We start from the raw sequence: 15,422 nt of genomic DNA, 5'->3' as shown, positions 1-15,422 counted from the left end.
TAAAGCACCGTAACATGTCGTATATTAGCGTCCCCGCGCTTCAAAATGGCAGCAGGGGTGCTTGAACTAAAAGCTTGCTCAATGAGCTTTAAGTAGAGCACCCCGCCACCGTTTTGAAGCACAGGGACACTATTACATGTGATGCGGAGGCTGGCTGGAGCATTGTAATTACCACACTCCATTATATATATATATATACCATGCATCCTATAATACCATCCTGATTTTCCTTCACCTTGAAAAGAGACATGCAGTTGTCAGTAACTACCAAGAGGAAAATGCCGCTACAATGTGTAAATGGATTCCGTTAGACCATCAAGGCTTAGAGCAGATATTTCCGTGAATACCTTACTATTTGTCCGAATATCTTGTTTTTCTTTGCTGTCAGAATGGCTTCTGGATAGAACATCAGAAGCTGGTGTTGAAACAACTGTTTTTGGAGGTTGTGCTGGTATAGTTGCCCAAGAGAAATGTGAATGAGTGGAGCTCTTTGCAGATGCTTGAGGAAGTACTGCTGGAAAAGGAAAGCAGTGGTTGAAGATGTTAAACTGAAGTACTTCTCTAATGACTCAATAAGCAGGAGGTTCAGAAACAAGCCTTCAGTAATGCACAAAGGGCTCAATAACAAATGAATCAAGGACTTCAAGTCTATGTTTGCCAGGTTATTTTGGCTAAGAAATTTAGATAAAAAACAGTTTGCTCTTTGAACTAACTACCAGGCTCATCTGTCCTTCATCATGCATGGGTATGGGTGTCTTATGTAGACTTTGGGCTGTGACGCTGTTTTGTTTTTTTGTTTTTTTACAAATAAAACAAGTGAAAATTACATGGTGGGGGGAGGGTGGGGGTGGAAATCTAGAGGGAAACTCCCTCTAGGCCAGGGGTGGGCAATTATTTCGGCTAGAGGGCTGCTTAACAAGTTTTGGTGAGTTGTTGAAGGCCGCAAGGGTAGCCCCACACCTTGTCAGGTGCCCCACCACCTGGTTGTCATCTTGGGACTGCAAGTCCCATCCCTAACCCCTAACCTTTGCCACCAGAAGCCCCTACCCCTGCCCCAAGAAGTATTCCTTTTGGGATGGGGGTTTGCCATCTTGGAACTGGGGAAAAAAAACAAATTATATACTAAAATCAAACATCTACAATAACATATTTCATTTCAAAAAAATATTTTTGTCCCGATTTGTATGCAGGTGTGTGTATGGGGTTTGTGGACGGTGTTTGTGGGGATGTGCAAAGGTATGTGGGTGGGTATGGGGTTTATAAAGTGGGGGGGGTGTGAGTGACTGTATATATTGGGGTGTGCGTATAGCCCCCCTACAAACACGCCCCCCCACTACGCACAGCCCCTGCCACCAGTGGCAGCAGCAGGCAGAGGACCCTCATGATGCTCAGGGCCCACAGCAGGTAGAGCCCCCAGTGCTGCATGGTCCCAGTGAACCCCAGGACTGCACATGGCTGGGCTCACATGTCTGAGCTCTGCACTACCAGGCAGAGCCCCACACAATAAAGCCAGTGGTGCAGATCATGGGGCTCAGTTGAGGCAGCAGGAGAAGGGGCAGAGCTGGCCAGGCTCTACAGCACAAAGGTCCCTGCCATTCCCCATGACCTGCATATAGCAGTGAGTAGGGCTGGGCCACCAGCTCTATTGCGTAGGGCTCCCCCCAGAGACACGAGGTTCGGGCACAGAACACAGGAACTGCATGCGAACCCCGCACAATGAAGTCAGGCAAACCCTGCACCCCCATTGGCCTGGGCTCCACGCTGCTGCTGCCCTGCCCTGGGTCCCTGCCAGCCCCGGGGCACTGATGCAGGCTATGTGCTCCCACCCAACTACAGCTTCACTCCCCACACTATCACTGGTGTCTCTCCCCTACCCACCACCACCACCTTCCCAGACTCCTTCCCCTGCCGCTCCCCTACCTTCCCTGCTGCCTGCCTACTGCTGCTCCCCACCTTCCGCCACTGCCCTTCCCCTGCCTGCCTCTATTGCTTCCCTACTTGCAGGGCGGGGGTCAGGGCCGTCCTGCGGGCATGGGTGGGAGTGCAATGCATGCTGCCCCTGCAGGACTGAGTGGGGCTCAGTCCCATGTGAACACAGCAGGGGCAGCACAGGGCTGGGGCTGGATGCAATGAATTGGTAGGCACCTGCCCACGGGCCGAACGAAATCACCTGGCGAGTCAGATCCAGCCTGCGGGCCGTATTTTGCCCACCCTTGCTCTAGCCTCTCCTATACTTTAGGGGCTGAACCCAATAAAGGACGTAGATACTTCAGGTCCTGCTGCCCCTATATCTTAATTTTTAAGCATCTAGCTGCCAAAGTGGAACCCAAAACCCACATGTTGAGTGGAAAGCCTTAGGAATTGTTGCCAAGAAGTCTGCATCTTACATCACATGTGCTCAGTGGAGCTTCAGTACCTGACTCAGCGCCTGTCTATAGCTCTCTTACTCAGGACTAACATAACTAACAGTAAGGGCACATGCCTGAGAGAAGGGAGTCCTAGGGTCCAACTTCTGTATTCTATCCAATGACTGTTTAACATGAAACAGATTCATGGAATAGGGATCTGAACTCAGGACTCTGTGGTCCTAGCTGAGTGTTCTAACCATTAACCATAGGCTTGAACTATCTGGGTCGTTGGTGCCCACTGAGGACAGACCACTGCAAGCTCAGAAGGCACTACCAAAGCCCTTTTTGGAGCATGATTTTGAATTTGGGCACCTCAGTTCTAACCAAGTCTTTGCTGGCTCGAGCTATAAGTATTTATACTGTATTTTTTCAACAAGTACATCCTCAAAGCCAGAAAACAAAGCAGAAGTGACAAATCACAAATGCCAGCATCAGCCTATCCAATATCATTTCACATCACCTCTTTCTTTCCAGCAGCCTTGATAAAGGAATAATTTTACAGTGTGGCCCAAAAGTCAAAGATGAAAGAGAATCTAAAAAATTGAAGGAACCCTCAGCAAGCACCGCATGCCAACGTCATCCTTCTGCAAACTTACCAACACTATGAGTTACCTAGTGCAAATGAAAACACGTAGGTTTTACTGATGCCTAGTCACAGTCATATTAAGGCATTGACCGACATGTCTGGACAGCTCTGGCAGGTTTCGGTGACAAGACAGACTCAGGTCATACCTCTTTAGCAGCCCTCCTATTGACAACACCTACACATTCAAATCCCAGCTACTCCTGCATGGGGCCCATAGTCAAGAGATCAACATCTCCAATACTAGCACAGTTGTCAGAAGCTCATCTGTCAATGCAACCAGTTCCTGTACTCAAGTTTGTATTGAGATTGACAGAAGTGAAGGAGATTGGAAGGTAACATTTTATATCCCAATTAGAAATGGAAAATTAGATCCTGGTGGTTTTCAGTTTCTTCAAAAGAAGATCTGCCAACAAACTGCTAAAGAGTCTGTCAACAAACTGAACCACTTCTTTTAATTAAAAGATGCTGTTTGAAGAAAAAAAAAAATCCCCCTGCTCCGTAATTCAGCAAGAAATGCTACACAATTATCTTTATTTTCTCATTGGCTCTAAGATTGAAATTCATTGTTTTACACGAATTCACCTTGTAGCAAGTATTTTTACTTTTCTGAAATAATACAGAGAAAAGTCAAAATGCTCAGTTCATAGGTAATTTGTCTTGATTAAAGTGGAGAAGTGACCAGAAGACTGATGTCCAAAAGATTAATCGAGAAGTTTGATGTTGTAGAAATGCACATGTGGTTCAACAGCCATTTCAACTTAATTCTTGCTACTAACCAAACAAACGAGCACTTTATTCTAATAGCAAGAATCGGGACCAAATGAGACCATGTAAGGCGAGGAAGTTGTCTCTCCCCTACTTTCACTCTGGGGGCTGGAGAGGTGCAGGCACTAAGGTGCAGGGTTGACAGCACAGAGATCACAAGATCGTGGCCAGAGCAGAAACGTTCACAGTGTGGCCCTGTCAGATTCCAACAAATCTGAATTCTCCTAAAACATGGTCACAAGGACACAGGAAAGGAAGATATTGCTAGCCAATAAACTCAACCAATTCTTCTTTGCTGTTTTCTCAAGTGCCCCATCAGGCTCTCGGACCATGCTGTAAAAGTATTCCTTTCTTGACACTGCTGGGAAAGAGGTGGCCTTTGCTGGCCTTCTGCCAGCAAGGAACACTAATTCAGAGCATTTCCAGTGATTCAGGGAAAGAATCAAACAGAAAAGACTTCCCATATGCCCCCTAAAGATACTGATCTGCATTGCACAAACAGACAATGGAGCCTGAACTGCACTCATTTTATCTGCAAAGCAATATAAAACATACTTGCACATCTGCAAGGACTTACAGTGACTACTGAAAAATGACAGCTCTTTACTATATTGTCAGCTACTCAAAAAAGTTTGTATATTAACACAGAGCAAATGCTTTGTGAACTTCAAATTTTCTACTGAATATACATAAAAACTACTTAAGTTGATAGAGACATACAAAAAAACTAGAACTCTTGGTTCCAAAATGATACCTTTTATTAGATCAACCGGGAAATTGCAAGCTTTTGGGATCAAAGTCCCTTTGTCAGGCTCTGGCAAAAGTGTAGATGGTACAAGATGGTAAAAAGTCCCCATAGGTAGGAAATAAACTTCATTTTTGCACAGAGGGAGCTGAAGATGGAAGGCTGTCCCTCTGAGTCCATGAGAGTGTCTTTGTGAGCTGTGCTGAGTAGCTCTTTGATGTGCAGATCAGGTAGAATTCCTTCCCTGGAGGTGTCAAATGGTAGCCAGGGAGGTAAAAAAAAAATTTTCTTGTTGTTCTGCAATGAAGTTTAAAATCCAGAATTGGCTAAAATTCAGCATCTCCCATGTTTCAGGGGTGTACGTGGTAGCCATGTTGGTCTGAGACATACAAAAAACTAGAACTCTTGGTTCCAAAATGATACCTTTTATTAGACCAACTGGGAAATGGCAAGATTTTTTTTACTTCCCTGCCTGCCATCTGACACCTCCAGGGAAGGAATTCTACCGGATCTAGACAAAGAGCTACTCAGCACAGCTCACAAAGACATTTTCATGGACCCAGAGGGACAGTCTTCCATCTTCAGTTCCCTCTGTGCAAAAATGAAGTTTATTTCCTACCTATGGGGACTTTTTACCATCTTGTACCAGCTATACTTTTCCCAGAGCCTGACAAAGCTTTTGATCTCGAAAGCTTGCAGAAAAGGACAAGTTTCTCACAATTTCCTGGTTGGTCAAATGAAAGGTATCATTTTGGAACCAAGAGTTCTAGATTTTTGTACATCTTCTTGTCTCAGACCAACATGACTACCAAGTACATCCCTTAAGTTGACAGAGGCACTTAACATCAGAAATTAAAGAAAAGACTTCAATTCATTAATACCTAAACAAGTCTCTCTTAAAAAGAGCATAAGTACTCCAATGGTAGACAAGGTTCTTTGGGTGAATATGATATCTTTTATTTGACCAACTTAAATAGTTGGAAAAAAATTTTTAGCAAGCTTTCAGATTTAAAAATTCTTCGTCAGGCTGAGGAAGCCTCTTGTAGTTGGTGTGTGCTCTTCCTTAATAGGATGAATAGTAAAAAAGCTAGAGGCTGGGCTGGTATGCGTGCAAACAGGGCATCAGTGAAGATGTAAATTGAGGAGTCAGTGGGTGAGAGACAGGCTGGTCTCCAATAAATACTCCAATAAGTATTCCATTAAGTCTCCAATAAGTACTTTAATAGCACTTTCTAAATATCCATGATACCAAAGAAAAATCTAGACAGTCATTTTGATTAAAACAGCAACTAAAATGTATAAGGAGCTTGAGGTTACCTCAGTTGAGAGTGCAGATAATTCTGCTGTGTTACAAAATGATGCAGTTTTATAATTGCTAAAAATGTATCATATAGATAATATGCAATGTACCCCTAACCTCATGGTAAGTTTACATATTAAGCTTGAAGACAAGAAAAATGCAATAAAATTGTGTTTTATATTTTTTTCCTTGTATCATTTTACACTTGAAGATTTACATTTAATGATTTGTTTTTTTAAATAAAAGCTGGAAATCTATAGAAGTTGGTTATACTAAGAAATCCTCTGCACAGGATCCAGAAGTAGTTGGCCTTAATTAAAAAAAATTAACATAGCAATTAAAAAATACTTCAAATTAAGGAACACCTCAAAGGCACACAAACACTACCAGGAATGAGAAATCTCAAGTTTGCTTTATCATGTCTCTCTGAATTAATTCTCACATTTTAGTTTTTTCCAAATTTCCACATTTACTCTATTCTTGAGAACAGTTCAGCAATACTTTCAAATAATGAGATGCAGACACGGCTCAAACCCAACAAGTAGTAGATATTTTGGGGTTTCTGCAGCACTTACTTCTAGCATCAAAAGACGAGAAAACGGAACCAGCTTCTTTGTTAGTCAAGGTTTTTACTGCAGCTTTGTTATCCACTGAGGCTTCTTCCTACAAAAGAGTGGCTTTTTTTATTCTTAAACATAAAAATAAGAATGAAGGGGTCTCAAATCATGCAACTTTTTAATAAATATACACATTGGGTAAAACTACAAGGCAAGAAGTATAGACAGCTTCTAGAACAGAGTCAGTGTGTCATATTCTATTATAAAACAAAAGCTGACGCCTCTTTATAACTCTCTAATAGCATAAAGAGATTAAATTTATTCCTTGGGAATACCTCCTGTCCATAGGTCTTCCCCATCCACTACCGATTTATCATAAATGCTCCCAGACTTCAGCAACTTTGTTAATGAAACGTGAATTAGAACAGGCTTGGCTTGCTTAAAGCAACAAAGATGAAGTGCAGAGTATTTCCTGGAAATTAATACCGTTTGGGAGCTAATCAAAGAAATGCCATGCATAGAAGGTGTTACTTTATTTTTTAATTTAAACAACAGCTGGAGGGAACAGAAGAAAGGATAGGTCACTGATGTATGCAAGATGTGGGTATCACATACAGGTGTTTTGTGACAGAAGGTGTCAGGTATCCAGGTTGTAGCTGTATTGTTCTAGTGGCAAAAGCAATCAGGGCTTGTGGTGGAGGTGATCTCTTTTATTAGACCAACTAGATTTTTGGGGGGGGGAAAAAAAAATTATTATTTATTGCCAACTTTTGGGCAAAAACACCCCTTATCAGGCATAGGAAAAAAGACTGTAAACATTTTCCTGGGAGATTTTACCATACCTTCAACTCTCCTATGAAATATGAACTTTCATTTCTACCCAGGAGAACGTTTACAATCTTTTCTCCTATGCCTGATGAAGGATGTTTGTGCCCAAAAGCTTGCAACTGAATTTTTTGTTGTTGTTGTTGCAAATATCTAGTTGATCTAATTAAAATCACCTCTACCACAAGTTCTGATTGCTTTTGTTGCAAAATGCATTTCTGGAAAATAAATATCAGCCCTTTACTAAGACTATGTTCAGAAAAACTTGATTTTTATCAACACAATATAGATGGATTTGGGACACAAAATCATTCTTTAACTGACATATGTAAGGAGAAGGCTTTCCAAAGGATAACCTTTTTGTAGGTCTTTTTAGACAACTTTGTGCTCAAGTTTGTTACTAGCAACCAGACATGCAGCCCAGCAACCACTAAAACTCCATTCTTACGAGTTTAAATTAACCTCAAAAAAGAAAACTGGATGAAAATATCAAATAATCCTTTCTTTCAAAGATTTTTTCATTGAAAGCCTGAAGCGCTACACTATTTGTATTGCTTACAGAAAGGCTGATGAAAGTATAAGTATTCTTGAGGTTTCTAGATCCAAAATACCTGACCTGCTCGGGGCCACATTTACAATAAGTTTTGTTTGAGTGCTGCAATCAGGAAGTGAGCAACAAGCATTTGGATCAAGTGCATTTTACCCTTCTCTATCAATCCCATTTCTTTATCTTTCCATATTTTTATCTTTTAGGAAATCTCTATTAAAAACTCAGTACAGTGGACTTACAAAAGAGGAACTTTATTTGGTAAAACAATAATTAAAAAGGAGGTCTGAACTTCCTCACCCAACTTAAAGAAGAAATCAGTAGAGCCACCAACAAAATCCAGGAAATGAAAATTTCTCTGTCGCCAATTTAATCCTAAACCATCATTTCCTACTTTATTACAGTCGACTGCTGTCTGTCTTGCCCTATCCTTATTCTTTCCCTACAATTTATTTGAATAGGTACCTGTTGCTTGTTTATATAATCTCCTGTTTCCTCCTTTTAACAATTTGTTTTATAAAATATCATATAAGGTTTTAACATGGAATCAGCAACTCACCCTTGTGGTCCCCAATGCAGAAGTCTGCCCTGTCAGTGGTCGTCGCGGGAGCGTAACATCATCTTCAACTGGACTTGATGGCCCACGTTTATGTTTTGGTAGGTCCAGTACATTATTTTTTCCTAAACTCTGCAACTCGGGGAAATCCGAAAGGGTAACTTGAAAGGCGGGTTTTGGAACAATTTCACTTTTTGGAACCTGCTTTGATTTCCTGTTCATAAATTTATTACACCTGTCTGTTTAAAACACACAAAGTCAAAGAAGCAAACCATTTCTTTAGAAATCATTAAATTATATCTACATTTTTATTGCACCCATCTGCAATCTAAGCACAATGATAACTATTTTAGCTCAAACAATAACTTATGTAGAAAATTCTGCAACAACTGCAACACAGGTTACATCATCCAGTTATTTTGCAGTAAGCAAATTAGTTTATTACAGTTAGGGATCTACTTAAGTTGCGGCAAGTGAAAGGGATTTCCACAGGCCACATACAGAGCTGATTTCACAGCCTTTTTGTGATGAGCCCGACCCTCACTGCTGACTGGCCAAGGGGGTTCCGGTTACCCCGCCCTTGCCACTGATTTGCCAAGAAGGCTGTCTGTTGTCTGCCCCCCGCCCCTCACCACTAATTGGCCAAGTTGGCTGTTCATCATGCACCTCCACCCTTCACCACTAATTGGTGGAGAGGTGTGGCCATGTGATGGGCAGCCCTCTCAGCAAATCAATGGTGAGGATTGGGGGCAGGGCAGGTGGCCACCACCTTGGCTGCTCCCCTTTGCGTTGGCAACCCCCTCCTCCCCCAGCAGGCTGCGAGGCCAGGAGGACCACTGGCTCCCACTGAGAAGCCAGCATTTTCTTTTTAGTAATTTTTTTTTATTTCATGGATTTTACAGACAATGCCCGATTCCACAGTTTCTGCAAAATCACAAATTAAGTATGTCCCTAATTATAGTTCTCTCTCAAAAAGTGAGTCACCTGAAGAAGCCATTTTTCCACATTTTTCTCTCATCAAGACAGAATCCGAGGCTGAGGAAGTAGACTCTCATCAAGACAGAATCCGAGGCTGAGGAAGTAGAAGGATTGTGGGTTAGGCTACATGGGGGGCAAGGAGAAAGGGATTTGGTGGTAGGGGTCTGTTACAGACCCCCACACCAAGGGGAAGAAATAGATGCGGGGCTCCTGAGGCAACTCTTGGAGACCATAAAAGCTAAAGAGGCGGTAGTCATGGGGGACCTAAACTACCCGGACATCTGCTGGGAGACGCAGACAGCAAGGTCCCATCGCTCACGCAGGTTTCTAACTTGTGTACAGGACCTCCACCTGACACAGGAGGTGTATGGTCCCACTAGGGGGAATGCCATACTGGATCTGGTATTGGCAACGGGAGATGACATGATAGGGGACCTCCAGATCGGTAGCCATCTGGGGGACAGTGATCACCTAATAATAGAATTCAACATAAGACGGCGAGTGGGTAAGGTAACTAGTAGGGTGAAAGTGCTAGACTTTAGGAAAGCTGATCTCATTGCACTCAGGCGATTAGTCAAGGAAGCACTGCAGAGTAGGAGTTTTGATGGGATGGGTGCCCAAGAAGGGTGGCTGTGCCTAAAGGAAACGATCCTTTGGGCACAAAGCAAGACAATCCCAGAGCAAGGCAAAAGAGGGAAAGGGGCCAGGAGGCTTCCATGGCTGACCAGAGAAATCCAGGGCAGCCTAAGGGCCAAAAGGGGAGCACATAAAAAGTGGAAACAGGGTGAGATCACTAAAGATGAATATACCTCCTCTGCTCGTGCTTGTAGGGAGGCAGTTAGGCGGGCCAAAGCTACCATGGAGCTGAGGATGGCAACCCAAGTAAAGGACAACAAGAAATTGTTTTTTAGATACATAGGGAGTAAAAGGAAGGCCCAGGGAGGAATAGGACCCCTGCTAAATGGGCAGAAGCAATTGGTGACAGATAGGGGGGACAAGGCTGAACTCCTCAACGAGTTCTTTGCCTCAGTGTTCCTAAGTGAGGGGCACGACAAGTCTCTCACTGGGGTTGTAGAGAGGCAGCAGCAAGGCGCCAGACTTCCATGCGTAGATCCTGAGGTGGTGCAGAGTCACTTGGAAGAACTGGATGCCTTTAAGTCGGCAGGCCCGGATGGGCTCCATCCGAGGGTGCTGAAGGCACTGGCCGACGTCATTGCAGAGCCACTGGCGGGAATATTCGAATGCTCGTGGCGCACAGGCCAAGTCCCGGAGGACTGGAAAAGGGCTAACGTGGTCCCCATTTTCAAAAAGGGGAGGAAGGAGGACCCGGGCAACTATAGGCCGGTCAGTCTCACCTCCATCCTTGGTAAAGTCTTTGAAAAAATTATCAAGGCTCACATTTGTGAGAGCCCGGCAGGGCAAATTATGCTGAGGGGAAACCAGCATGGGTTTGTGGCGGGCAGATCGTGCCTGAACAACCTAGTCTCTTTCTATGACCAGGTTACGAAACGCCTGGACACAGGAGGAGGGGTGGATGTCGTATACCTGGACTTCAGGAAGGCCTTCGATACGGTATCCCACCCCATACTGGTGAACAAATTAAGAGGCTGTGATGTGGATGACTGCACAGTCCGGTGGGTGGCGAATTGGCTAGAGGGTCGCACCCAAAGAGTCGTGGTAGATGGGTCGGTCTCGACCTGGAAGGGTGTGGGCAGTGGGGTCCCGCAGGGCTCGGTCCTTGGACCGATACTCTTTAATGTCTTCATCAGCGACTTGGACATGGGAGTGAAATGTACTCTGTCCAAGTTTGCAGATGACACAAAGCTATGGGGAGAAGTGGACACGCCGGAGGGCAGGGAAGAGCTGCAGGCAGACCTGGACAGGCTAGACAAGTGGGCAGAAAACAACAGGATGCAGTTCAACAAGGAGAAATGCAAAGTGCTGCACCTAGGGAGGAAAAATGTCCAGCACACCTACAGCCTAGGGAATGACCTGCTGGGTGGCACAGAGGTGGAAAGGGATCTTGGAGTCCTAGTGGACTCCAAGATGAACATGAGCCGGCAGTGTGACGAAGCCATCAGAAAAGCCAACGGCAATTTATCGTGCATCAGCAGATGCATGACAAATAGGTCCAGGGAGGTGATACTTCCCCTCTATAGGGCGTTGGTCAGACCGCAGTTGGAGTACTGCGTGCAATTCTGGGCGCCACACTTCAAGAAGGATGCGGATAACCTGGAGAGGGTATAGCGAAGGGCAACTCGTATGGTCAAGGGCCTGCAGACCAAGCCCTACGAGGAGAGACTAGAGAAACTGGACCTTTTCAGCCTCCGCAAGAGAAGGTTGAGAGGCGACCTTGTGGCTGCCTTTAAGTTCATCACGGGGGCACAGAAGGGAATTGGTGAGGATTTATTCACCAAGGCGCCCCCGGGGGTTACAAGAAACAGTGGCCACAAGCTAGCAGAGAGCAGATTTAGACTGGACATTAGGAAGAACTTCTTCACAGTTCGAGTGGCCAAGGTCTGGAACGGGCTCCCAAGGGAGGTGGTGCTCTCCCCTACCCTGGGGGTCTTCAAGACGAGGTTAGACGAGTATCTAGCTGGGGTCATCTAGACCCAGCACTCTTTCCTGCTTCTGCAGGGGGTCGGACTTGATGATCTATTGAGGTCCCTTCCGACCCTAACATCTATGAATCTATGAATCTCTAAATCCGTGAATTTGGCACCTCTAGATTTAGAAGCATGCACTCAAACTAAACTAGGAGCTAATAAATAGCTAAGAATTTTAATTTCACTCTATATAATTTGTAATCAGGAAATATGTTATTTGTACCTTGATTCAAAGAATTTCTGCCATATGCAGAAGTTTGAAGAGATCTTCTATTTGCCATTTTGTCAAATGTGTCATTTCCTTCAGGCTTTTTCTTATCCAATTTCTGCTCATCATCTTTAGAACTCCTCTGTAGAAAATACAGCAATACGTTACATGACACACTTTTCAAGATTGGTGAAGCACTGACCAAATTCAATGGAAAGCAATATCAGGAGGCCTTGACACAAGAGCAAGGGTCCACGCAAAGTGACTGGATACAGTTGCAGGAATGGTGGCCTGGACTGAAAAGCTCAGCCACACCCCCAATTGCAAAAGGCATGATAGACCAGTGATAATACAAATGGCTCAACAATGCATTTTTGTTAGTTTCCCAGTCTTGCAGAACTCGCCCATTTCTCTCAATGTATTTCAGCAAATTCATCCTGAGGTGCCCACAAAAATTGGAAGCACAGTTGCGAGGCCTCCTCTGTTTTAATCCTAAAGGCTGGGGAAGAGGATAAGATGAAGAGGAAGAACTTCTAGCATCCACCGTTCCCCAGGCACCCATCTAATCCCTCTCCTTTGTGCCCTGCCTTCTCCTCCTCCTCAAAGGAGGGTGCTTCAATAGGTCTCTTCTTCTCCTCATTCTTTCTACTTAACTCCCGGACATGGAGCCAACCAGGTGATCTTCTCTTCCTTTCTGAATGACAGCAGCTATTCCCAGCTCTTTTTTCACTCAGTGTCTAGTCCCTCCTTCTCATCCCATCCCCGCAAAAACTACTCTTGGCCAGTGTTTCCCTTATACTCTGAATGAAACTCAGATCCAACTTTGTCCACTGCTGTATATTACCTCTGGCCAATTCTGGGACAGCTTAGCTAGGCTGATGTGAACTATCTACAAAGGGTAGGCACAGTTTAACTTTGGGCAGAGATCTCACCTTAGGCAATATATGTTCTTTGGCCAAAATTAATGCTACAAACTGCAGTACTTGTGAAATTACTGCAAGAATTGGCAGCCCTACACAGCACAATGCACATAAATAAAAAACTGTTTACTTGAATCTTAGAAGTTTCATGCAATGATTTCTACTGGCCAAGGTTCTCTTTACAAAACCTAAATTTAAAGCCAACATCAGATATAGACCAAAGATGTCAACATCAAAAATGCTGTTCACTGTTTTTACAAGACCTAATAATTATTAATTGTTATTAACAAGTATAAATTGTTAATGTTAAAGTTAACAAAATATGAAAAAGACTGACTTAAGGTCATTTCTATTTAAAGAGTAGAATGTGCTCACCTTAGAAATATTCCTAGTCCCATGTCTGACTGGACACGTTTGTTCAATGTAGTCCTTAGCTATCTTGGAACGACTGTGGTATTTAGAGTCATTATGATCATGGTGTGAGCTGGCTATGGGATATACATTTGGTGCAACATCAGATGAGTAAGGCGAGTTGGAGTATTCACCAAGTGAAGCACTTCTCATAACACTATGAGATGTACTTTGAGAGAGAGATGAAGAGCCATCCCAGGACACGTCTTCAGTACACACATGTTGCCTAAATAAACATACCATCCCTTAATGGAAGAATGTGTTCAATACCAAGGAAGATGTTTTACTAAGAACAGAATTCTCCACAACATCAGTTAGACATTTATTCATTGCTAGGTAACAGCTTTACCAACAAAGGCACTACCAACAATGCCTAAAAATTAAACTGTTTTGGTGTTGTTGAGGTGCTGCTGCTGTGAAGGTCCAGGAGACATGTGAGAAGCAAGAATTCTTGTGGGTATTATCTTTATCACGCCTGAGGAAAGAAGCTTGCTTATGGCTTCATACAGACATTCACTTTTTCCTGGGAGAGTTGCTGCTCTCCCAGGAGAAGCCACAAGTGTACAGATGTTCAGGCTTTTTCTCTCAAGATAAAAATGGCCACTCCAAGAGAAAAATAACCTGGGAACAACCAAAGTTAAATCATGTCCAGGAGAGTTTCTCCTTGGAGAGCAAATGTCTGTACATACTATATGTCTGTACCAGACAAAGTTGGTTCATTGTAAGATATCACGTACAAGAATTCCCGACCCTCTAAAATTTAAAATGTTTTCCTTTAACAGATGATTGAGAAATGTTATTAAATGTTTCTTTCTTGATATTTGAAAATATAAAAGTTCTCAAATATGTTACTCATAGTTTTTAGTTTTCTTTAAAGTTATACTTCCTTATTTCAGTTTTAAAATTTGTCACCAAGTCCTTTATTTAATTCTGGCAAGCTTCCTGCAGTGAAGAGGTAGCTTAAAATGACATGGGCTTGTAATTCTAATCTAAGTGATAAAACTACTGCACTTGACTTCAGAAAACTAAGTAAGGAACCTTGTTGTACAATAATATTTAAATCCAGAAGCATGAATATTGCAATCTAGAAAAGGATATAATCTGATAAAATATAATAAGGAATGTTTTAGATGGTAAGTGGTTGAAATACATTTCATAGCTTAAAAAAAACTCTTAAATATGGCTTCTGAAAATACAACAAGATGATCAGTATGAAAAAAATGTTAATTTCATAGTATGGAGGGGCGTATGGGGGGGGGAGCGCACATGCCCCCTGTGAGATTGGCCCTTGCCAGCCAGGGAGTAGGGGCACTGAGTGAAGCGCTGGTCAGTGCCCAACCTGAAATTAGCACCCACCGAACAGTGGGGGCTCTGAGAGAAGCACTACCAGCATTTCTCCCCCCAGTCAGCAATTGGCCGCTGCTGCCCCCCCCCCCCCAACCAGTTGCCCTTGGTTAACTTATGCATGTCCAATTTGAAAAAACATTTTAAGAATGCACCAAATTCAAAGATTTAACAACTTCCTATTATCAGTTGTCTATTCCAGTCCAAAAAACCGATACTTTGGATAATGTATTTTACATTGTCTGTTGCATTTTTCTGGTAATAAAAGTTATTTTGACTTCAGTCCATCAAAATTTATACTCGGAAAGGGAAAGGATAACAATGATTAAGGTTTGACAAATCCTTAACAATGGAAACTTAATATAAATGCATCTGGATCACAATGCTGGTGCTTACCACTAATTTTTTAATTTGGAAAATGTCATAAATCAAGCTGTAGTCACTCACTTACTGATCAAGTAACAACAATCTATTATTTGTTAACAATACCAAGATTGCCTATATGGGAAAACCAATCAGTCAAATATAAAACAAAAGAAAAGAGAGAGAACACAATATTTATAGGCTTTCAAAGATATAAATGAGCTTAATAGGCTACTGCCATTATGACCAAAATTAAACCAAAGATAATAGCTTCAAGAATCTACAATGCATTTCCACAGAATA

The 15,422-nt window shown here is 43.0% G+C and overlaps 1 protein-coding gene across 5 annotated transcripts in view; it reads right to left on the bottom strand.

Moving 5' to 3' along the window:
- Positions 1 to 15,422, bottom strand: part of SECISBP2 (SECIS binding protein 2) — a 64,822-nt gene that overhangs the window by 43,099 nt on the left and 6,301 nt on the right. For 4 of the 5 annotated variants that reach the window (XM_059724875.1, XM_059724876.1, XM_019478086.2 and 1 more), the window contains exons 3-7: positions 13,377 to 13,638; positions 12,097 to 12,223; positions 8,293 to 8,528; positions 6,380 to 6,467; positions 348 to 514 (exon numbers count right to left, since the gene is read on the bottom strand). In XM_059724875.1, the coding sequence (XP_059580858.1) occupies positions 348 to 514; positions 6,380 to 6,467; positions 8,293 to 8,528; positions 12,097 to 12,223; positions 13,377 to 13,638 (880 nt within the window). The remainder of the gene's footprint in view (positions 1 to 347; positions 515 to 6,379; positions 6,468 to 8,292; positions 8,529 to 12,096; positions 12,224 to 13,376; positions 13,639 to 15,422) is intronic. The other variant, XM_019478087.2, reaches the window with a different exon arrangement.

Source organism: Alligator mississippiensis, chromosome 3, assembly GCF_030867095.1.
Source record: "Alligator mississippiensis isolate rAllMis1 chromosome 3, rAllMis1, whole genome shotgun sequence".
In the NCBI taxonomy this organism is placed as follows: Eukaryota; Metazoa; Chordata; order Crocodylia; family Alligatoridae; genus Alligator; species Alligator mississippiensis.
The sequence above is the reverse complement of the archived record's forward strand: the minus strand, read 5'-3'. Positions and strand labels throughout refer to the sequence as shown.